Source organism: Gadus morhua, chromosome 8 (genome assembly GCF_902167405.1).
Source record: "Gadus morhua chromosome 8, gadMor3.0, whole genome shotgun sequence".
Classification (NCBI taxonomy): Eukaryota; Metazoa; Chordata; class Actinopteri; order Gadiformes; family Gadidae; genus Gadus; species Gadus morhua.
The window spans coordinates 17858509-17885532 of record NC_044055.1 but is presented as its reverse complement, the minus strand read 5'-3'; the positions used below and the strand labels follow the sequence as shown (position 1 = coordinate 17885532).

Here is a 27024-nt window from a genome sequence, read left to right as displayed (position 1 = left end):
TGCCTAGTAGACCACATTAGTCTAGAATTAAGCAGTGCTGTAACGATAGATGTAACATAAATACAATTCATTTGATGGTACCTATATTATGTGAACAATTCAAGGTCAATCACAGGCAGAAGGAGCAGAATTACCAATGTGATTGATATATATTGGTATCTCCCCATTCTCTTGCTAACTGGTTAAATAATTAAATTATTATATTAATATTGAACCTCTCTTTCCTCTTCACCGCCCATAGGGAGAGAGGGGTTACCAAGGAGAAAGGGGAGCGGGTGGACAAGAAGGCCACAGAGGTTCAGAGGGCCACTCTGGACCCCTGGGGCCAAAGGTAGAGTTTTTTGGGGCCATTTGGTTAACTCCGCACAGATTCCCATTCGCAAGACTTCTTCACTAATTTCAGCCCTCTCATTATTGTATAATGATTTGCCTTAGTTTGTTAACCCGTTTTCCGGTCGAATTTTTCGCAAACAACAGTTTTTTTTTTCTTTCTGTGAAGTTGTGACCTTAAGTCCAGGGGTGTAGGTCTACCTTTTATTCAGCAGCCAAGAATTTCAGCTCCACACAGATTTTGCATTAAAGGCATAACTGATTCATTCAGTGTACCAAAATAAGAACATAAAAAACAAAACATAGTCTGCTAATACACAGTTTCCAGACTGAGAGGCATGTGGCAACTGGTCTCTCCTGCTATGGTTGTCTTCTACTCCATCTGTCAGCCGATAAACCGATTAACAGGACCACACTCACAACCATAGTTGTAACAGCAACTGATTCAGATTTTTTTTTAATTAAAGGCTTATTACAATGATGTAATGTACAATATATCTTTGTTTATTCAACCCTTGTCACTGGGGACATATTTACAGTAGCTGCAAATCATGCTGAAAAGTAAGCCCATGGTAATTTCACTCCCATTTGACTTGAATTTAGCCTAAGGTTACCGTCAGCAATAAGAGGCAGGTTCTATGCCTTTACAAATTAACAATTTCTTCAAATCAGCAGCTGCAAATGCCATCGCTTCAATCCTGCATTTACACTTCTGCAAACGCAGACGTTATTGAACCATCCTTTCTTCAAAATCTGAATTTGGTTGGCCATATTGTCTCTATTATTGTATGCATTTCTCATTCCAACGGCTTGTGTCTGTACGTCAGGACGCAGAGATAATCAGTGGTATTTCTTCCACAGGGGAACACCGGCCACGATGGACATCCGGGACCACAGGGCAGTCGGGTCTGAGGCAGCCTCACATCATATATCACATATATACATAATATATTCCCATGACTTTATTGTTGTGTGAATGGTTGTATAGTTGTTTGTTGTCCTGCTATGTCCGTTTCTTAACTGTGTGCCATACAGGCCTGTAGTAGTACTACTCCAATTGAGCAGGCTGTGGGGCTACAACACTGTGGTTTTCATTGTGTGTCCAGGGTGAACAGGGAAAAGACGGCTTCCACGGTAATCCGGGTTTACCGGTAAGATTTCAATCCCCTGTCCTTTTTTGAATGAAAATCTGTCAATTGCCCAAGTGTTTGCTTCTACATACAGAACCAGTGTATTCTCTCACATATTTCTATATACTTAGTATTTCAAAAGGTGGTCCTAACCATTAAATATAACATATGTGTATTCTTGTTTTTCATAAGGGGATCCCAGGTTTGCAAGGACCGATAGGAGAGCCTGGAGCCTCTGGGTGCAACGGAACAGATGTAATATTATATGAGATATATGAGACTTTTGCTTGTTTGCAAGATGGCCACACAGGTTACAATAATAGCTAAATCCATCTGTCACTTAGCAAGCACTACAGGTTTAAAATAACCACTTAAGATTCACCTGACCAAAGGGCCAGCCAGTTTTCATTATTTTTTTCATAAACCATTATCAAGTTAATCGCTTTACATTATATTTATTTGTATTTATTTATTTTATGTATTTGTTTCTTTACTATATTTAATTTGAGCGTTTTTCTATTATTATATATACATGTGTGTGTGTGTATATATATATACATTATTTTTTAACTGTTGTTTCAGGGTGAAGATGGAAGCGCTGGTTTACCCGGCCACCATGGTCCTGAAGGCCCCCCAGTAAGACCCTCATTTGAAACGGCGTGCACACACACTATAAGCACCATGGTGGCCTCTGACTGTATGGACGTTGTGGAAGAGTCTCTAAAGCCTGTTGTTTCTCTTTCAGGGTTTACCAGGACTGCACGGACCCAAGGTACAGAAGAGAAATTTGATGTTTTATCACGACATTGAGATATAACCGTAGAGCGTGAGACTGAACGCAGGTGTATCTCTGCATCACTGCCTTCTCTGTGGACAATCAACCCCCTTGCAGTTGCCGTGGGAGCCACCAACAATGTTTGGAATGTTTTATCAGCTCACTCCTCCTAGACACTCCTGTAGCTGGAACCTCCCCCATTCCCATTGTGATGGCTAAGCGGAAGTTACTAAATATCAAACCTTATGTGATTAATCTGTGCTGTTAGGAAGCCCGCCCTTGGTGTCAAATAAAAAATTGTGTTTACACTCCAGGACCTGCTCCCATGAGGCAATTACTATGGGTACTCAGTGTTTTAAACCTCTGTGTTTGTGTTTTGTTCTTCCCTCAGGGAGAATCCATGTCATCGGGCCATTCGGGAGGACCACCGGGGATTCGCGGAATGCCTGGAGTGCCGGTAAAAAAGTTTGATAAGCATATCACACTGTTATTCATTACATGATTGGTGTGTGAGGTCACAGCGATTGTGTCCCACAGAAAAGGCTGAGCTAACTGTATGTTTTCCAGGGAAAAGACGGGCTTCCTGGGGAGTATGGGAGGCCTGGGGACGAAGGGCCCTTTGGCCCTGCTGTAAGGGATCTCTTATTGGCACAGAGCACCCACCACATCATTGATCTCTCGCTCACGTATACATGGTGATATATATGTAATCTGTTTACCAACCTGTTGATCTGAAACAGGGCCTTCCAGGCAGACCTGGGACCCCGGGGTCCAAGGTAAAGATACAAGGGTCACGTGTGTCTGTCTGTCTGTCTGTCTGTCTGTCTGTCTGTCTGTCTGTCTGTCTGTCTGTCTGTCTGTCTGTCTGTCTGTCTGTCTGTCTGTCTGTCTGTCTGTCTGTCTGTGTGCAACAGTGTAACAGCTGCTGGATTGTACAATATCATTTACATTGAAGATTGGATTGTGCTTACTGCTTTGGCCATCTCAGTCAATAATATGAAGGAGAAGCGGTCGCTTAAAACAAACTTGGAAATTGCTAGTCACGGTAAAGTAAAGGTGTTGGCAAGATCAGCAAAAATAATGTCAGGTAAAAACGATGCAACTATTTAATCCCCAAAATTGCTAACTTGCATTATGTTCTCTCTATTGTAAGATGCTTTGGACACATGTGTCCACAAATTGGCATACATGTGGTCAGCACTAAATGGCAGAGAGTCAAATGGAAGCAGCATCCCTTGTGTTGTATGTGTTGCATGGTGAATATTTACAGTGTTTAGAGAGTCAAATATTTGACACAAAGACTCCCACACAAGACAAAGCCCAGTAGGGCTGTCAAAACAAAGGCAGGCCTATCAAAACACACACAAACGCACATTTATCTAGACACACAACAAGGTTATTATGGTTAACATTTTTGTTCAGTGAAATAAGATAGAAACAAAGCTTTAGATAACTAGCTGTACTGGGCTTTTACAAAATCAACTAAAAGAAAATGCAATTATCGAGAAAGTATTACACTTTAGTATTTGTGTATTTATTTCATACATTAGCCTAGTGCCTGTCGCACAAGTTACTCAAGTTGGTCAGTGCGCATGTGCCAAGCAGCCTGCAGCTCACAAACACACACACAGCATGCACAAACACACACATACACCGCACGCATGCACGCACGAACATACACACCAAATACACATACACTCACACAAACACACACGCGTGCGCTGACGCAGACGTTCCAAGACAAATGTAGCGCAGGACACCGCATACACACACACAACACACAAATGCACACACGCACGCACACACGAGCGCGTTGAAAGACAACAGCAAAATCGATCCCACATCCCGCAAAGTCTTGCGATATTGGTATCCCCCCCCCTCCACCCTTCCGTCTGTTTTAACGGCGTCGCCATCGACAAACTCTCCCCGGTAATGCATTCTGTCTAGAGTCTGTAGAAATTGTGCTAAAGAAGTGAAGAGACAATTTTTCACCTCGACAAGCAACGCCAAGTCATTCATTTTGTCAGATAAAAAACGTTAAATTCAAACATCGCGCAGACCGGCATATCAACACACAAGTCACGTGATCTTAAGGAGACAGCGTCCCTAGAACACAGAACAAAATCATGTCAATACAGTGCACAGTATGGTGATTATGTCTGTCAGGTCCACCACAAGACTACACTTTGTTGCTCAAATGTAATATTACCCTCCTCCTTGAGCCTTCCGAAATGTCTTTACACTTTGTTGCTCAAACTTAATATTACACTCTTCCTTGAGCCTCCCGAAATATCTTGCGATATTGATATCCCCCCCTCCCCCCTGCAGACTGCTTTAGTTGATTTATTTTTCTTATGTTTTCTGTGTATGCTATGTGTGCTTCTAGGCTACTGCTGCCTGTCTTGGCGAGGACACTTGAAGAGATGTTTAATCTCAATGATGATTATTATTTTTAACAAACCAATAGTAGTTGCCATGCATTTTAAAATGTCAATGCACTTTTCATCCCTGAATAAAAGTGAAAGATATTTAATAATTGATTTGCATGCATAGTATACCACACTTTCCATTGAACAATTACATAAATTGACTCATTTATAATGTATCAAATGCTCACACACTACACTCACTACACTCTCAGACACACGTATAAGTCCTGATATTCTCCTGATGGGCCGTATGTGTGAACTACATCCTGACAATTGTACCCTGAAAATGTAAATTGAATGAGTAGAAAGTCGGTATTTCTCACACCACTTCAGTGGGCGTGTTGGTAACGCCTCTGCATGTCATTGAGTAGCCCCTAAGTGATAATCAACCTGTTGCCTTTTGTTCGCTAAATGGTTAAAAAATCTGTTTGAGTCATTTGTGGTGAACGCTAAAAGATAGGTCTTATCATAACCCTAAAAGTACAGATCATACAATAAATTACAATAAATGAGTTCACAGCTGCATGTGTATAGAAAAGTTTTTTTTTGTTATTATTACTTACAACAGTCAGCTGAACATTATAGGGTCTCGTCCTTCCATTCCCTGTTTTCTCAGTTAAACACAGAAATCAACTACATTTGTCCAAGTGATAGTTATATGTGAAATTAAGCAAAAAAATACGCTCTCTTTCTCCGGTAACGCAGTCGTTCGCGATGCCTTTCTTCTTTGTCGTTCCTTCTATTTGTCTCTTACTCATGCTCCAATCTTTCATCGATCGATGCTTCAGATTTTTTGGATGCAACGGAATATATGATGCATCGTTTTAGCAACATTTAAGATAATCACGATGAGTTCTGCCTGTTCTGCCTCCATTTTGTCTATGGTCGAATCAAAACAAACTACAGTGACAGCGGCCACACTTATTCCGCCTTTGTTACATTATCGACAGGAGTTTCCACATTATTGCTATGGGTTTAATTACAACTAGTGGTTGAGCGTGCGCAACGCCGGCGCGGAAACTCCAGTAGCTATAATAGTTTGACTCCGCGCTTCACCTGGCATTGATATTTTGTAAGTTCTATATAGCGTACTAATAAGTTGACATTATTTGCAGTTAATCCATTGCCTACTTTCAACTGTTTAGTTTCATGCAATAGTATTTACTAACCAGGTAAAATTAATGAATTTCAATTAAATAATAGTTTCTGGAATTGGTTTCCATTATTATAATTTTCCTTCCTTCTCTTCTCTTCTTCAGCTTTGCCAAGTCTCATGCATCTTGGGGGGGAATCAAACACACAATGACAAAGGAAGAGAAACAGACAGTATCTTCCTCAGAAAACCCCCCTCCCGCTGGCACTTAACACACTCCGTACAGAGATAAAGGACCGTCAAGGACTTCCTTATAGCCACATGGCCAAACTCCTGACAATGGAGCAGAGGTAGATCGGAGATAACTTATGGGAAAGAATAGAGACTTCAAGAACATGCACTCTTATACTATACAGCCTATAATGGCTTTATATAGCCTGTTGCATCTGACCTGAAGCGAAAAATATCACAAATTGAAAGTCTGTGAAAACCTAAAGTGCAAAGGGGAGAGCTGTCTGTCATGCATAAAATACAGTACGTGTGAGTGACAAGAATGTTACTTTATCAGAATGATGCTGTTACTCTATCAGAGAGAGGGAGCGAGATGGATAGAGAGAGAGAGAGAGAGAGAGAGAGAGAGAGAGAGAGAGAGAGAGAGAGAGAGAGAGAGAGAGAGAGAGAGAGAGAGAGAGAGAGAGAGGCAGACAGAGAGAGAACGAGACAGAGGGAGAGAAGTCACCTTGCTGATGCTATAATAGTGCTGTGCTCCCTCCCACAGGGACAAGGAGGGAGCAGTGGGGCGCGTGGACCGCCCGGCAGGAGGGTACCAGACTGCTTCATTGAAGACACAACAACACATCACACTCACAGTCGGAGCACAGCATAAGATCACAGTGCTACAGATAGGATACCCATAGAGTTACCTGTTTCCTGGTTCTAAACAGTTTTACCTCAACCTCATGCTTTTTCCAGATTTTTTTGAACAGTGTTTATTTATTGATTGATTGCTTCATTTCTGCTAATTTTAGGGTGAAACGGGACCTCTAGGGCAACCGGGTCGACCAGGCCGGGTTAGAGACTACGTCTCTGGGGCTAAAGAGCTGAAGGTACCACATCAGGTCACACTCACTGATGGGCCCCCTCCCTTACACAATAAGGAATCAACTACTTCAAATTCACATCATTGACATTTCGGATGTTTCGTCTGTTATTTTGATAATTTGTCAGTTGACATTTTGACTTTGACAATGACCAGAGTCCTGATGGGAGTGGACACTGAACGGAATCAGACACCATTTTGTTATCAGACGATTTAAGATGAACTTTAATATGAAGGTATAGCCATGACCTTTGTTTTCTTTTACTTTTAAATTCTAGGGAGAAATAGGAGACGAGGGAGATTTTGGAGCGAAAGGTTGCAAGGGTTCAACCGTAGGTTTCAATCACAGGCCTATGACTCCATTCATTACAAAGTTAAAAGCCGTTGTTTTACACTAAATCCCTGTGAATGTCTCCAGGGAGACCCAGGTTTCAGCTTCTTTAAAGGTGCAAAGGGAGACCAAGGATATGAAGGACCTGAGGTAAGAGTGATTCTCATTTTAACCTGAAGGTGGCGCCAATATATATCCAGTAAAAATGCAACGCAAAATATGTTCTAGTTTGCCACTCTGATCCAACTTAGCTGCTACAGGGCTGAATGCATCACATCAAAAAACAGCTCACAGGAGACATAAATGCATGACTTGAATGCAGCCCAAATTTCATGGATGTTTTAAAAGACCCTGGTATGATGTAATATATCGATGATGTTAATCAATTTGAATACCCCTTTGTCCAGGGGAAGCTCGGGAAAGAGGGTGAACGCGGACGAGACGGACCTGAGGTATGGTTCCGTTAGTGTCTATGTGTTTTTGAAAGTGTATGAATTCAAGTGTGCCTATGTGTGCCCACAGATATGTCCGGATATGTCAGATATGTCCGGATGTTTTTAATACTTTTGTTCTCTCCAGGGCAGCGGTGGGGTCAAAGGGCGCGCAGGGTTTCCAGGAACGCTGGGGGGACAGGTCAGTGACTTGTACGAGCTAAATCCACCATGCATCTTAAATTTGGATAGGTCTTGTATTCAGTCAACAATCGACCAACGCTATTCCTTTTTGTACAAAGTGTTTGGCTTAACAAGGAAAACAATTACAATCAAATCAAATCTATTCATCGTGCACAAATAAAAACCATCAGTGTTGATTCAACTGCTTTAAGCTTCAATGGAGGCCGCCGATCAGACAGCAGCATTTGATCAGACGACCTGAGGGATCTAAAGCCGCCGTGGGGTCCGGCCCTCAAAACAAGACGGGAAAGAGGAATCATATTCAATTAAATAAATATTGGAATCATAGAGATACACTTAAGAAGCTTCAACAATGCACAACACAGTAAACACACTACTGGTTTAAATGGACGGTCAATTAAAAAGGTATGTTTATAGATTGGTCAGAGATTTCATAAAGATTTGATCCTCCACAGGGTGAAAAGGGAAACCAGGGCCCTACTGGGCCACCAGGAGAGGTGAGTTTCTCTTGCGTTGATCTACTGACTACTACGCCTGTGTGTGTGTGTGTGTGTGTGTGTGTCATGAGCTCACGTGTCATTCCTGTCTGGCCAGGTCATTGGTTCTGGGATGAAAGGGTTTCAAGGAGACAGTGGTTTCCCCGGCCCCCCTGGAAGCCGCGGACCTCAAGGTATCCTAAAGGTGTCTTCTGAAATAATAAATGCGAAAGTGTTAAAACTAAGGCGTGTGAGTGTATTAGTTGAAATAAGGTAATGGCTCAATAATAATACCATATAATAAAACTCATTGAATAACCCCAACACATATTTTCATCCTTCTCAAGGTGTAATGGGGTTTCCTGGAGCAAGAGGGCTTCCAGGTACGCACTGAACGGACCTCTTCTGATAATAGCTGTGCTTCTGTGAATGGGATGATTCTGTAGCTTCTGACTGAATGTGTGAATGAGTGAGGTCCTTCAACCAAGCACTTTTCTTTGAACTGTAGCACACATTGGAAAACTAGCAAAGAAGGGATTTGTTCAAATTGATTGTACAAGGGTCCTCATAAATTATCCACTGTCATCCCTCTTCTGATCATAGCGACAAGCTGTCAAACCTCAAATACTAAGGGTAGTTCACACAATAGGTAACTTGATGCTCGCCTTGTATCTGATAAGAGGACCAACAAGGGCAGACTTTTCGCTTCACTCAGCACAGGCTTTGAGGTGTACTTCTCTGTTGGTCACCCTTTACTTGTCTGAAACCCGCTGTCCTTGGTGCTGCATCGCTCTCTTCAGACTCAGGCTGGAGACCAATGAGTGCAGCACAGAATCCACCATGTTAGTGAGAGAAAGACTTTTACAATATGTATTTCTTCAAATGGACAAGGGTTAATATAGGGCTTAGGGCATGTCATCTTTGCAAAGTCAAGCATCATGGAACATATTCTCACTCACTTACTCACTCTCACCCATCCCCTTCATGCAGGTGGTGCTTTTCATGGGTCGGAAGGTCCCCCAGGTTTTCCTGGCTCTAAGGGGGATCCTGGAGACCCTGGGGACGATTACACAGCGCCCCCGGGGCCAGATGGGGACCCAGGAGGCCAAGGACTACCTGGGGACCGGGGGCCACCTGGACCACCTGAAGACAGAGGTAGGAGCTCGCTTTAGCGTTGATTATCTTAAAGCCTTCTTTAGAACTATTTCTGCGTTCTGTAGAATAGTAAAAGAATGTCTCCTTTTCATTTTATTTAATCAAAAATGTGCCTCTCAGGTAGGAATCTGAATGCAGATTTGCGTATAATTTAAAATCTCGACCACATATGAATAAAGTTAGGTTCAATCGTGGATTCTTGGCTAGTACAGCAGGCTCTATTTGTGGTTTCATTGAAGTAAATTATCTCAATAACCCGCCATGACAATGGTGTTGATTGCAGCCAAGAAGGTGACTCAAGGCCCTCCAGGGATGAAGGGGATGAAGGGACTGCTGGGCCTGCCTGGATACAAGGGTGGCCACGGGAGGAAAGGTGAGGGCCTCAAATCAAAACATCCTGTACATCAGGCGCACAGGAGGAATGCTCGTAGCATTAGTCATCACTTCCACTACTGGTTAGAGCAGTTACGAAATGAAATGAGTCACTGCAGTAGGCACGAATAGTGTACAATTCTGCATAGCAATTACAGTCCTTAATATTCATGCAAACATAAATAAATAAAGAACTATGTAATATCTCAAATAAGCTGTATTTTGTACAGCATTTCAGTGCATATAGCGGAAAAAAAGACGATTCAGATTTGAGCTGAAGTACTTATATTTGAAACAGCCTCAGCACAGTCTAAACGTCTAGTGGTGAGCATCACCATGTGTGTGTGTGTGTGTGTGTGGTGTCTTTGGCTGTGTTTCCTGCAGGAGAGAAGGGCAACATATGTTATACGTGTACAGGACAGCCAGGACCAAGAGGTCCCCCCGGACCCCCGGGAATGCATGGTGAAAACACACACCTCATGCAAAGCCAAATAGAAGCAATGCTCACCTGGTCTTTCTTAGGATTGTCTTGTCTCGGTGTCCTCGTCTCTCATCTGCGTTCAGCTTGCGGTAAGTCACGGTAAATACTGACTGTGAAGTGGGATCTCATGTTGCTCAGGTAACGATCAGGGACCGGGCGCCCCCGGGGACCAGGGCTTCCCAGGACACGGAGGATTACCCGGACCCCCTGTAAGAAAAGCTTTTCAATTAAAAAAACAGTTTTCCCATTATCCAACACCCCTACCGGTACGGTCTCTATAGCGTCCCTCCTCTCTGACAGGGCGACCCTGGGGCATCGGGCATGCCAGGCCTCCAGGGTCCAAGGGGAGACTCCGGCTCCTACACCCCAGACGGGGTGAAAGGAGAGCAGGGCGCCCGGGGGCAGCCGGGCAGGACGGGGCCGGATGGGAGGCAAGGCGGCCGGGGCCGAAATGGAGGCAAAGGGCTCCCCGGTCCCAAGGGAGACTCGGTGAGCCATTTTACAAACATTAGCAATGTTCATGTATCATGTTGAACACAGATGTTCTACCAAACTCTTTTTGCTTCTTAAAGTATACAGATAAAAGACATGTTTTGTTCTTTCCCAGCACCCCCTTTCAGAATCCTCTCGGAGTGCAGAGGGAGCCCGTGGTTACCTGGGTAGACCTGGGTTTCCAGGGACACCGGGACCCGTTGGATCCGAGGGTCCTTCGGAGGTAGGGTCGGTGGGGTCCGAAGGAGATAAGGGAGACCCTGGGGTACCGGGTTTGCGCGGAGTTCCTGGACTCTCAGGTAAGAAATGCACTGATAACTTACATTTATACAGAGTCACACAAGCCTCGACACATACACACAAGCCCCTCGCTCCCACATCAACAAGGACCAATGCTAGTGAGGAAGAACCACGCTAGTCAAAAATGTTCACATTGTTTTTGCATACGCACACAAAGTAGAATGTGCAGTCTCTACTGAGTGTCATCATCTAATCCTACGTCCCGGTCTTCCACTGGCAGGCCAGAAAGGGGAGCCCAGTTACTGCCACCCCATCCCCGGCCCGGCAGGGCATAATGGTCAAGCAGGAGGACCAGGGACTCCAGGTCAGCACCCAACCCCCCCCCCCCCACCCAATACTGTGTACCAACTGACCCCCAAATACTGTGTCCCGACTGACCCCCCAATACTGTGCACCGACGGACCCCCCATTCTGTACCGACTGACCCACAATACTGTGTACCGACTGACCCACAATACTGTGTACCGACTGACCCCCAATACTGTGTACCGACTGACCCCCCAATACTGGGTCCCGACTGACCCCCAATACTGTGTACCGACTGACCCCCAATACTGTGTACCGACTGACCCCCCAATACTGGGTCCCGACTGACCCCCAATACTGTGTACCGACTGACCCCCAATACTGTGTACCGACTGACCCCCAATACTGTGTCCCGACTGACCCCCAATACTGTGTCCCGACTGACCCCCAATACTGTGTCCCGACTGACCCCCAATACTGTGTACCGACGGACCCCCCATTCTGTACCGACTGACCCCCAATACTGTTTACCGACTGACCCCCCAATACTGTGGACCAAATGACCGCCAATACTGTGTACCGGATGACCACCCAATCTGTACCACCTGACCCCCCAATACTGTGTAGCGACTGACCCCCAATACTGGGGACCGACGTGGACCGAGGAAGTTCAGGACCAGAGATAACTGAGGAGATAGACGTTTGTGTTAGATGTCAGCTTATTATTCATGGCCCACTCTATACAACCCCTAGGCTTCCCAGGGGGTCTAGGTAGCCCCGGATCTACAGGGTTGTCCGGACAAAAGGGAGACAAGGGATCTCTGGGCTTCCCTCGATTGCCAGGACCCCCAGGAATGAAAGGTAATCAATGTTGCCTGTCAAGTTAATTGACAGGCAAGAAGTTTGGGCTTCCGTTGATCGATAAAAAGTTGATTTTCAGACTTCACCGCTACAATCTCTCTTCGGAAAGTCAATTCAACTCTACCAATCTCTGTGCTGCTATTTCCTTTGTATTGTAGCATATCTATCTATAGAATCTATAGATATACAATATACATCTATAGATATATATATCTATAGATAGATATTGTAATATATATATAGTGTCATTTATACTATGTCTTTCACAGGGGAAAGGGGCCCCTCAGGTGTCCCGGGTATCCCAGGTACGGGCCCATCAGGCAGACCAGGCAGACCTGGGGCAACAGGACCTCCAGGCCCTGCTGGAGAAAAGGTTAGCACCATGAATACCAACATCTATAGTCTAGTATGAGTGTGTTACACCATGAATCCATCTATAGTCTAGTATGAGTATTTTACATGAGTATGTTGGTATTCACTATAGATGAATACCAACATCTATAGTCTAGTATGAGTATCTTACACCATGAATACAAACATCTATAGTCTAGTATGAGTATGTTACAACATGAATGCATCAATAGTCTAGTATGAGTATCTTACACCATGAATATATCTGTAGTCTAGTATGAGTATGTTACACCATGAATACATCGACCAACATCTACAGTCTAGTATGAGTATGTTACACAATGAATACATCTCTAGTCAAGTATGAGTATGTTACACTATGAATACATCTATAGTCTAGTATGAGTATGTTATGTATGCTATACCATGAATATGTCTGTAGTCTAGTATGAGTATGTTACACCATGAATACATCTATTGTCTAGTATGAGTATGTTAAACCATGAATACATCTATAGTCTAGTATGAGTAGGTTACACCATGAATACGTCTAGTACAGGGGTAGCCCAAACAGTGCCTGCGGGCACCTGGTCTGTCTATATAACACTTTGATCGATTGGATGGCAACAACTATATTTTTTATTCATTATTCGTATCATTAAAGGGGAACCGTGCAACTTTGTTCTTCAGGAAGTTTGTATTGAACAAGTTCATATTACTCAGTACCCTTGAAGTAGCTCTCATGTTCTAAAGGTTAGTGACCCCTGGACTAGTGTGACTTGAGATACGATAGTATTGACGAAAGCAACTATACTGTAGAGATACTATACTGTGAAAAAAAATATTTACTCTATTATAATTTGATTATGTCAAAAGAGCAATAAAACCAGCATACCAGAACTAAATTGTATGTGAGTAGTTCAGAATACTCAATGAAAGACAACAGCATGGGATGATTAGATATGCATTGGGATGTTTTTACACAAACAACGGAGAGCAAGAAAAATTTAAGCTGTCAAAGACTTTATGTGTGATACTTATTAAACGTCTGCACAGATTGCAAAAGGATTTTCTTCCCCACTAAACTAATTGGATCAGAAGGCTGGGAGAGTGTTTTGTAATGGTAACAAAAGTGCTGTTATTCCAGAGACAGGGAGCTCATTCAGCGCCACAGATGGCTCCCGCTCTCCTGTGGGGGAACTGGCCGGGGTTTGGATAAAAGGAATTAAAATGAAACATGATGACATTCTTTTACTACAACATAAATGCAAGGGAAACAGCTGCCTTAAAACAGAAGCATATTCCAATATACCTCCTTGTCATTTAACAATCTGAAATAACGCTGCAGAGAATCACATCAAGAAGCATGTGGGTGACCGTTATGATTCCAACCGACAGTGCTCGTTAATACCCGGGTAGACAGCCTGTATCCTATGTCTGTCCCTACGTGGTGGGCTGAACTTGTAGTATTGTTCCTAATCTTTCCTTGGGTGAGTGCAATCTATCCTATCTAGGGGGTTAGGTGCGAGGTACTTACCAGAGGTCCACAACCACCGTCGGCGAACAGCTCCGTCTCTCACACTCACACTCCGCACCGGCTCCTCGTCCGGGTTGGGTGACCTCTCAGTTCCGCTGACCAGCCCGCGCCTTGAGCCAGTCTTTTAATTCACCGTGTATCCAAAAGGTGCTCTCATCGAAGTCGCCGAGCAACGTATGTCCATTGGGTTACTCTCTTTCAACTCTGAGAGTTTCCTGCCCACTCAGCTGTTAACTACTTAACTGTGATGAGAACCTCAACACCGCCCCCTCTGTGTGACGCCAGTACTGACCCTAACCCTAAGCACCCAAAACGAACCCCATTCCTAGTATCGTAACAGCGACTGAATGTGACCCTTTAACCCTGGAATGGTTGTCAGGGCGACGGTGGTCCCGAGTATGCGGGCCCCGATGGCCCCCTGGGGAATCTGGGAGAAAGCGGAGAGACGGGGCTGCCCGGGGACCCTGGCCCCCCCGGTCGGCGTGGGGACCCGGGGCTGTTCGGATTCCAGGGCCCTCAAGGAGAAAAGGGTACCTCCACATCACACCTTTCACTCAGAGGAGCACGAGTGGGCAGAGAAGTCCCACATAGACAGGATCGAGAACAGCATCAACAACATGAACAATGAGTATGTATACAAAACTGTCAGGTAACACCATAACAAGAGTTTTGGTGTGTTGATGTCGGTGATTGGCAGGAGGGAAAGGTGCGGTGGGACAAAAGGGAATCGGCGGTGATAAAGTATGTGCCCCCGCACGCGGACCGCCCGGGCCCGACGGCCAACCCGGACACCCAGGTCAGTCAGTCGGTGAAACCAGAAGTATGAGTGACCATCTGGTGGGAGATGTGGCATTTCTGGGTCCACCTGTACAACTTACAGCCGTCCTTATCAGACCGATGGGATGGTGAAAACAGTTTACTGCCAGGCGTGCCATGACGTTAGAGACTTGTTTGTTGAACTCCCGTTCCCTGAGCAGGAGTCGTAAAAAGGAGATCACACTTCTAATGTTGACTCCTGTGCATAATTCAAAGTCTGATTGAATCGACATTTCTTATCATCCTTTATGGAGCCTCCTCTACACCAGCGCACTGCTCCCCTCCGACCACTTCATTCACTCAGCCTCCCTTTGCTCTCTCATGGCCCCCAGGTGCTGACGGCCTCGCCGGGGAGAGGGGCCACCAGGGCCAGCCCGCCGTGGGTTTGCCGGGGCCTGCGGGGGAGCCTGGCTCCCCGGGCCTCGCCGGTACCTCGGGCCCCAGGGGGAGACCAGGGACCTCGGGCCCCAGCGGGAGTCCAGGGCAGCCCGGTACCCCAGGTAGGATCCATGTTTAGTTCTCCCCATGACACATGAGTAGGTGTAGTGATGAGCCACTGTCAGCCCAACCTTTCATGTTTTCTGCAGCGGCTGCATTTATTTTGGAGCTTATTGACGAGAAGTGGGGATTGTGATGTGACTTAACGTGTGCAGGTTTCAGAGGAGACCCTGGGCCAGATGGGCTGCCTGGGTACGGACTAAAAGGAGCACCTGGTCCAGTCGGTGCTCCAGGATCAATCGGTAAAACACACTAACACACACTTCAAGTCAATTTATACAATGATTAGGATTTTGGAATATGGATAAAGTTTTGACAAGTGTATACAAATTGGAATAAGACCAGTTGCTGCAATGACACAACTCAACATGGACCAATGGTTACCCTCAATAAGGTTTATCATCCAGAGGTCATACCTGATTGGTCGACTCCATTCTGGGTATTATCGATGTATTTATTGCCCTGACTTTACAGGCAACCCAGGACCAGATGGCGCCAAAGGCTTTCAGGGGCTTCAGGGTTCAGATGGAGAGAAAGGTTTCAGTGGCCCTCCTGGGCCGCCCTCCGTTCCCTCAGATTACCGGGTTCCAGGGGAACCTGGTAGTCCTGGTATGTAAAATACAGTATATTTGGTTTTGTGTTGAACTACAAAGTTTCTCAAAAACAAAACGTGGTCCACTTTTGCCCCCAACCAACCATAGCTACAACTCAAGCTAAAAGAGATAAACAACAGGTAAAACTAATTGCCGGTTAAAGGTTTGTTTTGGTTTTAACACTGAACCCGAGTCTCATTCATAAAATATACCTGCATACGCACTTGCATAGGATCCATACTTGAAGTTTACGTGCGCACTAAAGCCGAAAATAACATGCACCAAAATAAGAATTGGTTGTATAAATTACAGTTTACCACCAAATGCGGGCACGTAGATCAGCCTCATATTTCGCCGAATGGTGATGCACATCAATGTGCCTGACGATCAGCGGTACGTCACGGTGAATCATAGCAACAACCGAGAGGAAGACGGCACCGAAATAGCGGGGCTTGTGGGTGAGGTGGAGGTCAGAAATCACCTATTTATTTACTTATTTCTGGGCAGGGGCGTTTCTAGGTTTCTGAATTATCCGGGGCTTAGCCCAGAGGGAAAGGGAAAATGGCCATTTTGTTCATATGCTTTATTGCGCATGCAAATCTTTTCATAATGCTTTACATAAATATAAAAAATACTTTATTATAACTTTAAATTGCTTCCTGACTGCTGTGCTGCTTATCCCCAGACATTCAATTCAACTTTATTTCGCCATGTATACAGATACTATGAATTTGAATTGGTCTTCTCCATGCAGGCAACACACAGTAAAACAGAAAGACAAAAACACAATACAAGGTCAAACAGTACCATTATGAGAATAAATTAATTTGTTTTAGATGTTTTTTTCATCTAAAGTTCCATTCAAGTTATTTCAGAGTAAAATGAATACAAGTGAGACAGACCTTACATATATATATATATATATGTTAATTCACTTGAGGTTGTAAACAGTGTGGTTATGTTTTTAAATCGTTTATCCTCTTGCCAGAAGGACTAGAAGGACTAGGCTACTTTGAGATGCCCTTGGAATCCCCATGTCTGTTTCTAGTTTAAAGGAAGCAAAGAAAAAAAAAAAAGGATTATTATTATTATTATTATTTTTTAATAAGATTCGGGGCTATTAAATAATATCCGGGGCTTTAGCCCCGAATTATACAGCCTAGAGACCCCACTATTTCTGACCCGGTTCGCAAACAAAAGAAAATGCAGCCAGTGGCATCACGTTGCCTCTGCGGTCAGTGCAGCAACTGCGCCTGACAGCACGGTCGAGACTTTCCACACTAAAACTATAAACCCACTTGCATGTACGTGCTGATGCATGCACAGTAATCGAAGATATTGTAAAAAAAAATCAATTTTACCTCTGCTCTGTACGTCTTTTAAGCTATTTGGTGCAATCTTGGATTTCCTGAACCAATGATGGGCTAAATGTGAGGGGGAGGCATCTATAATAAACGTTTGATACAAAGGGAAATTCAATTTGCGGGAGGCATCCCACTCTGGTTTCAAATCACCCCCTCACCCTCTCCGTCGCCCATTCCCCCCGTCACCAAAACGTTTGTACTCATGGGTCAGAGTTTACGTGCAGGTGCGCACATCCTCACGTCCAAGTTTGTTTTTACAGATACCTCGCGTTGCGAGGGAACTGGCGCACCGCCCTATAAGACCCCATTTTGTGCATTTGCAACGGTTCCCAACCAGACCCCTGGGGTGTCACCGCTCCAAAGTGCAGCGACGGAGCTGAGATGTTAACCACGGTTGTCCTCCACCAGGTCGGCCTGGTTCTGATGGAGTCCCTGGAGACACAGGAGCATTCGGGTACAAAGGACAGAGAGGAGCCGGGGGCCGGCCGGGCCCCCCTGGCCAGAGAGGTGCGGGGGACGGGGGGGGTGTCTGTAGTCTCACCCATGTGTGAATAGAGCAACAAGGTTTCTTCAAGGTGCTTCTACAGATGCCATGGACAGTCAAGTATGATGAATTTGTACAGACCTTATCACACACTATAAAGAAATTACCAAGGCTGTATGATGAAAACCGATTTTTGAGTTTACTCAACTTCTGACTACTTTATACGCTGTATGTGCATCGGCAGTATGCATCAGCATTTATGCATAGCGCAGTTACTTTCTCAAAGGGAGCATTCATATCAAGGTAGCTAGCATACAGCGAAGCAGAGATAAAGGTCAGGTAATGTTAAACGAATAGAAACAAATGTGTTTTTTTCTGTGTGCCCAGGTCTATGTGGTGACCCTGGTGCTGATGGACCGGGGGACACCGACGGCCGCGCGGGGCCCCCCGGCCCTCCAGGTCCAACAGGGTTCTTAGGGTTTTCAGGTAAAGTACCTTCTAACACACTGGTACAGGTCGTGGACTGTGTGGAGGATGACTTCTAGGCCCCGTTTCTGTTGTGACTTCCCAGGGCCAAGAGGAACGAAGGGAGATGAAGGTCTCGCTGGGCAGGCCGGAGCAACTGGTTTTTTGGGACCAATGGGTCGCAGAGGATTAAAAGGAGAGCCGAGTTATATTGGGCCCGGACCTCCGGGGCCCACTGGACAGAAGGTTCTGATTATTTTACTAATGCAATATTTCAAGAAAGTATTTAGCTGGCCTGAGGCAAAGTTTTCCCCTCGATTTAATCGAGTGAGACCACAGAGATTAAAAATATGCAGACTGTTCTCCATTTGTCTCTTTTATGAGTGTGTTTGTTTTGTCAGGGACTGTAAACATATAAGAAATGTCCCTGAAAGAGAGGAGATAGATTACACCCCATCTAGCAGTTTGCTCAATTATATCAGCACTTCCTTGACAGGAATACATAAAAAGTGTACTAAAATCATAAAGGGTGTCATAACGAGTGAAAATGTGCAGGCCGAATAAAATCCTGTGTAACTACAGCTTTCATCATGTTTACAACCACAACATGAAGGCGAGCCACAACAATGCTGACACACATCATTCACACACCATACACATTCACGCACAAGCATCTTTTAATCACTGTATGTAACGGAGACAAAAACAAAATGTGATTGATGTTGGGGTGGGCGGGCACTAGCATCAGACATCAAATGAGAACGTTTCATACCTTGAAGGTAGCAGATCCTTTGTGTGGTGTGAGGCTACCTCACCTACTCTCGGTCCCTCCCTCTCTCCCTCACCTCCCCCTTTTAATACCTACCCCACCAACCCTTTCCGTAGGGGGAGCCAGCGTTAAACTGCTCCCATCCGCCGCAGTGCCAGAAAGGAGGGCCTGGTTTGAGGGGCCTCCTGGGGCCTCCTGGGGTACGCGGAGCCAAAGGGAACCCTGGACAAGGGCACATCGGTACCCGCCACTCAGCGCATCAATCTCCTCAGGGAAAGAATGGGAAAAGTTTCATTTTTATCAGGAGTAATCCATGTTTTCTGATCCAGGTCCTCCTGGTGCAATGGGCCCCAGGGGCCAACATGGACCCAGAGGACGCAACGGAGGACCAGGACCCAGCGGACCTACAGGCACTGAACCTAAGACCACCTCATGGCACCTCTCACCTCTCTGAGGGGTTCACCGAGCCTGACCACAAATTGCTGGGCTTTGCTGACTCTGCCCCAATTGTGCCCTCAGAATGCTTTTCTTTATCACACTATTGACTTTGACTCAAGGGTGGTCGATTTTAAGTGCACGTTTCACTATTAAAATGACCCGAGCAGGATGATAAGTGTTTCTCAGTAACATTGACCCGGGTCTTTTCCGTCCTCCCCTGGCCATAGGAGACCCAGGATGGCCTGGTATCGAAGGCATACTCGGTCCAAAGGGGAACCAGGCCCAGGACGGTATACCCGGGCCGCCAGGACAGAAGGGGGATAGTGGTAGGGACAACATCCTCAATGTGTTAATCCGGTAGACATCGTATTATTTTTTGATGCCAAAAATGCGAATGTTATTGCGTTATATTTGTTCTCCCTCTGTGTTTGCTTCTCCGCTCTGTGTTGTTCTATATATTATAGTTTTTTTTTACTAAGGCCCAATCCCATTCTACCCCTTAACCCCTTACCCCTTAACCCCTTACCCCTCCCCCTTGTTTTGAAGGGGGAAGGGGAAGGGGAAAGGGTAAGGCATAAGGGGAAGCAAGGGGAGGGGTAAGGGTAAGGGGTTAGGGGTAGAAATGGGATTGGGGCTAAAGCTACTCTGGTGTCAACTGATCCATTACATGTCTACTACACATGTCCTCTCTGCCCCTTTTAGGCCCTTCACCAACCCCTGGGAGGCCTGGTGAGAATGGTCAACCAGGTAATCATGCATCATGTTGGCATTGCGCTTTTATTTTGGAGACTCTCCTCCTGCGTTTGCTTCATCGGTTGCTGTAATGGGCGCATGCTGCCGCCCCCAGGCCCAGCGGGAGACCCCGGCCCTCCCGGCCGCCCTGCCACAGGACCCCGGGGACATGACGGAGACAGGGGACCGCTGGGGCCACCGGGGCCCTGCGGACCACCAGGGCCGCCCGGAGCGGGAATATGTGTTCCTGGGCCAGAAGGAGACCCTGGTATCCCCGGCAACTGTGGTCCTCCAGGTGGGAGGCTCTGAGGAGACGTTAGGGGGCTTTAGAGAGGCAACATGTTGACATGATAAAATCCCACATAAATAGTTATACATTACTCATACTTCTGATATTCTGATACGCTGTTATTTTGCTATTTATTTTACGTCTGACTCCCACAATAACCATCTTTGTATGGATCGTGCCTGCAGGGTTGAAGGGTGTGCGTGGCCTCCCAGGGCCCACTAGCCTAGCCCTGAAGGGGGATAGAGGAGACCCAGGTCCTTCTGGCCTCTGGGGTCCATCTGGCAGCCATGGCGATCCGGGCCCCGCTGGCCCTCCAGTGAGTAAAGCAGAGAAGTCTTACCAGAGGCTGACCTGCTGAACCACTTCCTATTAGCGTGTGTTGACACCTACAGTCATTGTTACCTTTGGTAAATCAATATTTTCCCAAAGGGTCCAGGTGACAGACCAGGCCCCCCGGGGCCCATCGGTGATCCTGGTCGTCCTGGATACCAAGGACCCCCTGGTGATTCTAACTAAGAGCTTAGATCCGTTAATCGTACTCATCCACTCATAAACAGGATCTGTCGCCACAAAGAACAGGCCTTTTCAGGTTTTTCTAATAAGCTTTGTTTTAGGAGCCATTGGGGAACCAGGCTATGAGCTGGGCCCGAGAGGTCCAAGGGGAATCAAAGGGAACCCTGGCCACAGCGGTAAGCACCTTTTAAACCTCCCACTCATTTAGAAAAAGCACCACTGCCACCACATACAGACATATAAAAAGCGACTCATAGAACTTTAGAAGCAATGAATCTTGAAGGCGTATATTTCAGTTGACTATGACTTTAATACAGTGTCTGTCCATTTGTCTCCAAGCACTGACTGTGGGTAAAACCTCCCCACCCAAAAAATGACTCCTGCTTCATCCACACAGGCCCCAAGGGAGCGAGGATAAACATGGACACCCTTGTGGATCCCGGTTATGGCGGTTCCCCCGGTCGTGACGGTAACAGAGGAAACCCTGGATTCACCGGATTGCCAGGACCCCATGGCATCACAGGTCTTCTATCTCTCCATCCAAACGGATCATGTTGCATGCCCTACTGACAAATGGTTTCAATCGTTTCAATGATTGTATTTTCATGATCATGTTCAATTGCGCCAGTATTGAGCTTGATCTGAAGTAACTCGATGCGCTCTGTTTTCCCCCACTGGAAGTATTTGTTGTGGCCCTGTGAGGTTCAACCATGTGAACGTTGTGCTGGCCCCGTGCAGGTCCCCCGGGCTCTGTCGGACCCCCGGGTCTGAGTCCACATGGCCTGCCTGGGTTCACAGGTCTCAAAGGAGAGAAGGGTCGGCCAGGAAATGCAGGTGTGTGCATGTGTGTGTGCCCGTGTGCTTGTGTGTGTGCGTGTGTGTGTGTGGGTCTGTGTGTGTGTGTGTGTGTGTGTGTGTGTGTGTGTGTGTGTGTGTGTGTGTGTGTGTGTGTGTGTGTGTGTGTGTGTGTGTGTGTGTGTGTGTGTGTGCGTGTGTGCGTGTGTGTGTGTGTCCTTTGTGTGTGTAAGCGGTGTTCAGGCGAGATACAATATCCGTGATTGATGATCATATTCTGCTGGTACACTCTCAGGGTTTGCGGCCTCCATTAAAAAAAACCTTATCATCTGTTCTTCTACCTCCTGTTGCACCCCGGGGTGGGCTCTGATTGCATCGGGTGTGGTGGGGGGGTTGCAGGTCCCACAGGCTATGCTGGAGACCCCGGTCAAAGAGGTCCTCGTGGGGTCCCGGGCACCGGTGGTCCCAGGGTGGCGGACAGCTTCCTGATCGCCAAACACAGTCAGAGCGCCAGCGTGCCCTCCTGCCCCCCCGGCGCCAGCTTCATCTACGCAGGCTACTCCCTCCTCTTCATCAACGCCAACGAGAAGGCGCACGGTCAAGACCTCGGTGGGAGCAGAGCTGTTTCTATGCCATGATGTCGCAGTTTCATGTTTTTGCGTTTTCCACGCTGAACGAAATACGAATGATTCATTTAACCCAGCCTCAGACGGCCCCGTCGCGGGGAAAGCACCCGTTGTGGCAGTCGCTCTTCCTGATTTGCAGAAAGTAGTCCCAACTTACACTGCCATTGTTAGTGACTCCGCCCACGTTATACAAGGAAATCTTCAAACCGAAACCTCTGTGGTTTAACTGTTAGGATTGACAATGCCAGCAGCTTTTGATCAAAATTCACAAGTACCGTTCACACAATTGACAACGCAGGCCGCTTTTGTTCACAAGTTTTTCTTTTGAACCTTGCATCTCACAGAACCTGTATGAGGCAAATTACACCGTTTGTCCTTGCCCCTCCCCCCGTAGGCGCCATGGGCAGCTGCCTTCCACGCTTCTCCACCATGCCCTACCTCTTCTGCGACACGAACAGCAACTGCCACTATGCCTCCCGCAACGACTACTCCTATTGGCTGTCCACCGAGCAGCCCGTGCCCCCCAGCATGGCAGCCGTCACGGGGGCTGAGCTGGAGACATACATCAGCAGGTGGGGGGGGACGCGCACTCCGAACACCTTCACACACACACACACACACACACACGCATGCACGCACGCACGCACACACACACACACGCACGCACGCACGCACACACACACACACACACACACACACACACACACACACACACACACACACACACACACACACACACACACACACGCTCACACACACTGAAGTATAATGAACACGTGTGTGTTTGTGTGTGCTGGACACACTGATGCAAATCATTTGACTCTTGTTTGTGTGTGTGTGTGTTTGTGTGTGTGTGTGTGTATGTGTGTCTGTGTGTGTGCTTCAGGTGTTCAGTGTGTGAGATCACATCCAACGTGATAGCGGTCCACAGCCAGAGTTCCCATGTTCCTGCGTGTCCCGGGAACTGGGAGTCCCTCTGGACTGGATACTCTTTCGTCATGGTAACGGTTCCGCACTTTTAAGACCTGTACTTCAGGACTAAATAATGACCTATAATTTGTCTATGTATTGTCAAGTACTGGCATGTACTGTACTCTCCACTTATATATTATCACATTTTTGTCCTTCTTAACTGATGAAATAAATGTTTTCATGTTTTCCTGTTCAGGCAGTTGCTTGTCTTTCATGCAGATGTGAATATATTTAAATAGTGTTTATTTTATTTTCCATCGGTCTATCTTTCTATATAATCTCCCGTCAATCATTTTGTCACTCATATTTCAAAAATTGATACATTTTTAATGTGTAATTCAGATTCCAGATATTCATCCATGCATCATTTTCAATATTTTTGTATGAATTTTATGTATTTTTGTCAATTTTATGCATCAAAGCTCTCATGTCAATCCCACCTCTCCTCCTCCTCCTCCTCCTCCTCCTCCTCCTCCTCCTCCTCCTCCTCCCCTCTCTCCCCCTCCTTCTCCTCCTTCACCTCCTCCTCCTCCCCCTCCCCCTCCTCCCCCTCCTCCTCCCCCTCCCCCCCCCCTCCCCCTCCTCCTCCTCCCCCCCCTCCCCCTCCTCCTCCTCCCCCCCCTCCCCCTCCTCCTCCTCCTCCACCTCCTCCTCCTCCTCCTCCTCCCCCCCCCCCTCCTCCTCCTCCTCCTCCTCCTCCTCCCCCCCTCCCCCCCTCCCCTCCTCCTCCTCCTCCTCCTCCACCTCCTCCTCCTCCTCCTCCTCCTCATCCTCCTCCCCTCTCCCAGCAATCAGGGGCTGGTGCGCTGGGCTCCTCCCAGCAGCTGGTCTCGCCTGGCTCCTGTCTGGAACACTTCCGCAAGGTGCCATTCATAGAGTGCCACGGAAGGGGGACCTGCAACTACTACCCTGACTCCTACAGCTACTGGCTGGCCTCGCTCCCCACCCGCCACATGTTCAGGTGGAGCCCCCCCCCCTCCATGTCAATATTGCAACTCAAACATTCAGATCAAAAGTGGGGAACCAATGATCACACTATATTCTAAAGACAGTGTGATCTGTACTCAATACCTGTGTGTCTGTACTTATGTATGTGGGTGTGTCTGTCTGTACATGCGTTTGTGTGTGTTTGTGCGTGTCTCTGTACGTGTCTGTGTGTGTGTTTGTGTGCGTGTGGGCATGTCTCTGTACGTGTGTGTGTGTGTGTGTGTGTGTGTGTTTGTCTCTGTATGTGTGCGTCTGTGCATTTATGTGTGTGTGTGTGTGCCTGTATGTGTGTTTCTTTGCGTGGGTGTGTGTGTGTGTGTGTGTGTGTGTGTTTTGCATGTGTGTGTGTGTGTGTTTTGTGTGTGTGTGTGTGTGTGTGTGTGTGTGTGTGTGTGTGTGTGTGTGTGTGTGTGTGTGTGTGTGTGTGTGTGTGTGTGTCTCTGAGCGTGTGCGTGTCTCTGAATGTGTGTGTGTGTCTCCTCTACAGTAAGCCTGTGCCCCAGACTGTGAAGGGAGAGTCCCTGCAGGACGTTATCAGCCGCTGTCGCGTCTGCCGGAAACCATGGAAACGGATATAGCCAGGCGGAACGGGACAATAACGATGTCCTCACAAGGGGACGCTGGTCCCTGTGAGCTCCACGGGGGGAACGATCCAGAATACCAGAACTACAGCAGGTATACAATACAGCCCTCTGCAGAGGTCCTCAATGTATCATGCATCGACTTTTACTGGATTACATAAAACAAAGTAATTTTATGTCTTGTTGTTATGCCTTATGTTTTTATTGTTGATGTTTATGATTTCATAAAAAATATGAATTTTCCTTCCCCACTGTTTGCAATGCTGGATTCATATTCATATTTATGCTCCGGGTCTATCTCTGAATATGTTTCAATGTTGAATATTTATGAAAGGGATAATAAGAGATGACAGACACATAAAGTCGTACTATCGTTTTTGTCGTTTTTGTCAAAAAAATACATATATTCTTTGAGATTAGATCGATGCATGGCTTTGATTGCATTTTTTTGTGGATATTTGCCAGTAAATGTAGACGCCAGCTGTTTCATTGCATACCTATATGTCCCTTTTTTCTTACATTAAAGTGCATTCGACCATTGTGAATATCTTGTAAAATGGCTTATCCTCCTCCCATACTTTCACACTGACTCAAGTGCCACCTTTTGTGGAAGAAGAACCACATATGCAGTTAAACGCATACCTGAGAACAAGCATCGGGACATTGAGAACCATTACATGCATAGTGTTCTTAAAACCTCATACAAGAGCTATAGGCATGTGATTGTATGTGGCTGCTCAGCCATATGTTCGGTTTTTTTAGACTGCCGAAACCATTGTCAATGACGACTCATGTTGTTAATGTACGCATACGTTTATGTAAAACAGAGAACCACAATTTCGTGCTCCAGAGTTCCAAGCAAAGCCAGATGGACCACAATTGAGGCTTTGCAACGTGTAATTGTCAAGTTGTCTGTTTTTACGATTAGAGAAGAAATATGAAGACTGTTCAGACTTGGAAAGGAGTTTCTGAAACAAACATATCCTACACAAGCTTCCTTTTGTCCACTGTTTTTCACATTTGCAGGAATAAAAAGGAAAGACAATTAAATCAACCTTTTTTGTTGTTTTTGTTTTTTATATTAAAACTAAATGAGAAAAGATTTCAACAATGATTCATGCATTTATTCTCACATGCTCACATTCCCTGTGATCTTGTGTTTCCTACCAATTCTTTGATTGTCAATTTAGGCCAAAGCACAGAAGTTTAGTTTCAGTTCATTATAATGAGAAAGAAATGGACCTTGTGGAGTATAGAGAGCCACCCTCATCTGCATGATGAACTGGTCTAGAGGATCAGAGGGCCATCTAACTCATTCTACAAGTCATTTGAAAGAGACCATCTTCCAAAGCTGGATAATTGTAATGGGAGGAACTGTAATGATCATTGGAGGTCACTCCAATCACTCGGTCACTGCGGTCAAAAGGTTCAAAAGGTTCATAATCCCCTTATAGCTGTTCATAATAAAGCCTAATAGCTTTTTCATACCGTCACTTAAAACACACAGATGGCCAGGATCAGGTGACTAACATTGTTTATTACTTTTGTCCCCTACCTACAAAGTCAACTGTTTATCACTAGGGATAATACACACACACACACATATACACAACAATGTGTGCACATTATTATGCAAGAGCTTAATGGAAAGATTACAGGGACTGTGAATCGCCCTAATGTGACATTAAAAAAACAGTCTGATAAGAACAGCCAGCAAACCCTGAACTCAACCTTGAATTAACCAGGCTACCGTCTCCGTTCCGGCCTGCTTCAGCCATGGTCATCCGTGTGGACGGGAAAACGCTCTGGCCGGCACACAGAGGTAACCGGATTACCCTGCCTCCATAGGTTGCACTTGTTTAATTGTTTTCCCAGCTTCTACATCAGGCTCTTCCCCAACTCTGTCCTAATCACGTTAGGACGCCGGCGCTCTTCTTGCAAACAGCGGCCCGCTCCAAGGTTACCATGGTGTCAGCAAAGGACGACGGCTTCCCTGGCACCCTCTCCCC

At 46.1% G+C, this 27024-nt stretch overlaps 1 protein-coding gene across 1 annotated transcript in view; it reads left to right on the top strand.

Moving 5' to 3' along the window:
- The window catches only part of LOC115548346 (collagen alpha-5(IV) chain), a 28843-nt gene extending 2774 nt beyond the window's left edge, over window positions 1–26069 (top strand). Inside the window, exons 3-52 of the mRNA XM_030362892.1 lie at window positions 242–331; window positions 1192–1236; window positions 1437–1481; window positions 1653–1715; window positions 2043–2096; window positions 2206–2232; window positions 2627–2692; window positions 2803–2865; window positions 2976–3011; window positions 6536–6580; window positions 6786–6863; window positions 7135–7188; window positions 7275–7337; window positions 7595–7639; window positions 7767–7820; window positions 8278–8319; window positions 8417–8492; window positions 8646–8681; window positions 9289–9453; window positions 9737–9826; window positions 10210–10287; window positions 10445–10515; window positions 10607–10795; window positions 10914–11097; window positions 11319–11402; window positions 12098–12205; window positions 12475–12578; window positions 14473–14623; window positions 14791–14889; window positions 15242–15409; window positions 15563–15649; window positions 15882–16016; window positions 17773–17871; window positions 18236–18334; window positions 18420–18559; window positions 19199–19322; window positions 19412–19492; window positions 19748–19846; window positions 20223–20267; window positions 20368–20547; window positions 20727–20857; window positions 20971–21043; window positions 21156–21230; window positions 21452–21577; window positions 21793–21888; window positions 22249–22458; window positions 22870–23047; window positions 23362–23476; window positions 24236–24408; window positions 24922–26069. Coding sequence (XP_030218752.1) covers window positions 242–331; window positions 1192–1236; window positions 1437–1481; window positions 1653–1715; window positions 2043–2096; window positions 2206–2232; window positions 2627–2692; window positions 2803–2865; window positions 2976–3011; window positions 6536–6580; window positions 6786–6863; window positions 7135–7188; window positions 7275–7337; window positions 7595–7639; window positions 7767–7820; window positions 8278–8319; window positions 8417–8492; window positions 8646–8681; window positions 9289–9453; window positions 9737–9826; window positions 10210–10287; window positions 10445–10515; window positions 10607–10795; window positions 10914–11097; window positions 11319–11402; window positions 12098–12205; window positions 12475–12578; window positions 14473–14623; window positions 14791–14889; window positions 15242–15409; window positions 15563–15649; window positions 15882–16016; window positions 17773–17871; window positions 18236–18334; window positions 18420–18559; window positions 19199–19322; window positions 19412–19492; window positions 19748–19846; window positions 20223–20267; window positions 20368–20547; window positions 20727–20857; window positions 20971–21043; window positions 21156–21230; window positions 21452–21577; window positions 21793–21888; window positions 22249–22458; window positions 22870–23047; window positions 23362–23476; window positions 24236–24408; window positions 24922–25012 — 4830 coding nt within the window. The 3' untranslated portion in view covers window positions 25013–26069. The remainder of the gene's footprint in view (window positions 1–241; window positions 332–1191; window positions 1237–1436; window positions 1482–1652; window positions 1716–2042; window positions 2097–2205; window positions 2233–2626; window positions 2693–2802; window positions 2866–2975; window positions 3012–6535; window positions 6581–6785; window positions 6864–7134; window positions 7189–7274; window positions 7338–7594; window positions 7640–7766; window positions 7821–8277; window positions 8320–8416; window positions 8493–8645; window positions 8682–9288; window positions 9454–9736; window positions 9827–10209; window positions 10288–10444; window positions 10516–10606; window positions 10796–10913; window positions 11098–11318; window positions 11403–12097; window positions 12206–12474; window positions 12579–14472; window positions 14624–14790; window positions 14890–15241; window positions 15410–15562; window positions 15650–15881; window positions 16017–17772; window positions 17872–18235; window positions 18335–18419; window positions 18560–19198; window positions 19323–19411; window positions 19493–19747; window positions 19847–20222; window positions 20268–20367; window positions 20548–20726; window positions 20858–20970; window positions 21044–21155; window positions 21231–21451; window positions 21578–21792; window positions 21889–22248; window positions 22459–22869; window positions 23048–23361; window positions 23477–24235; window positions 24409–24921) is intronic.
- Window positions 26070–27024: the final 955 nt, after the last annotated feature.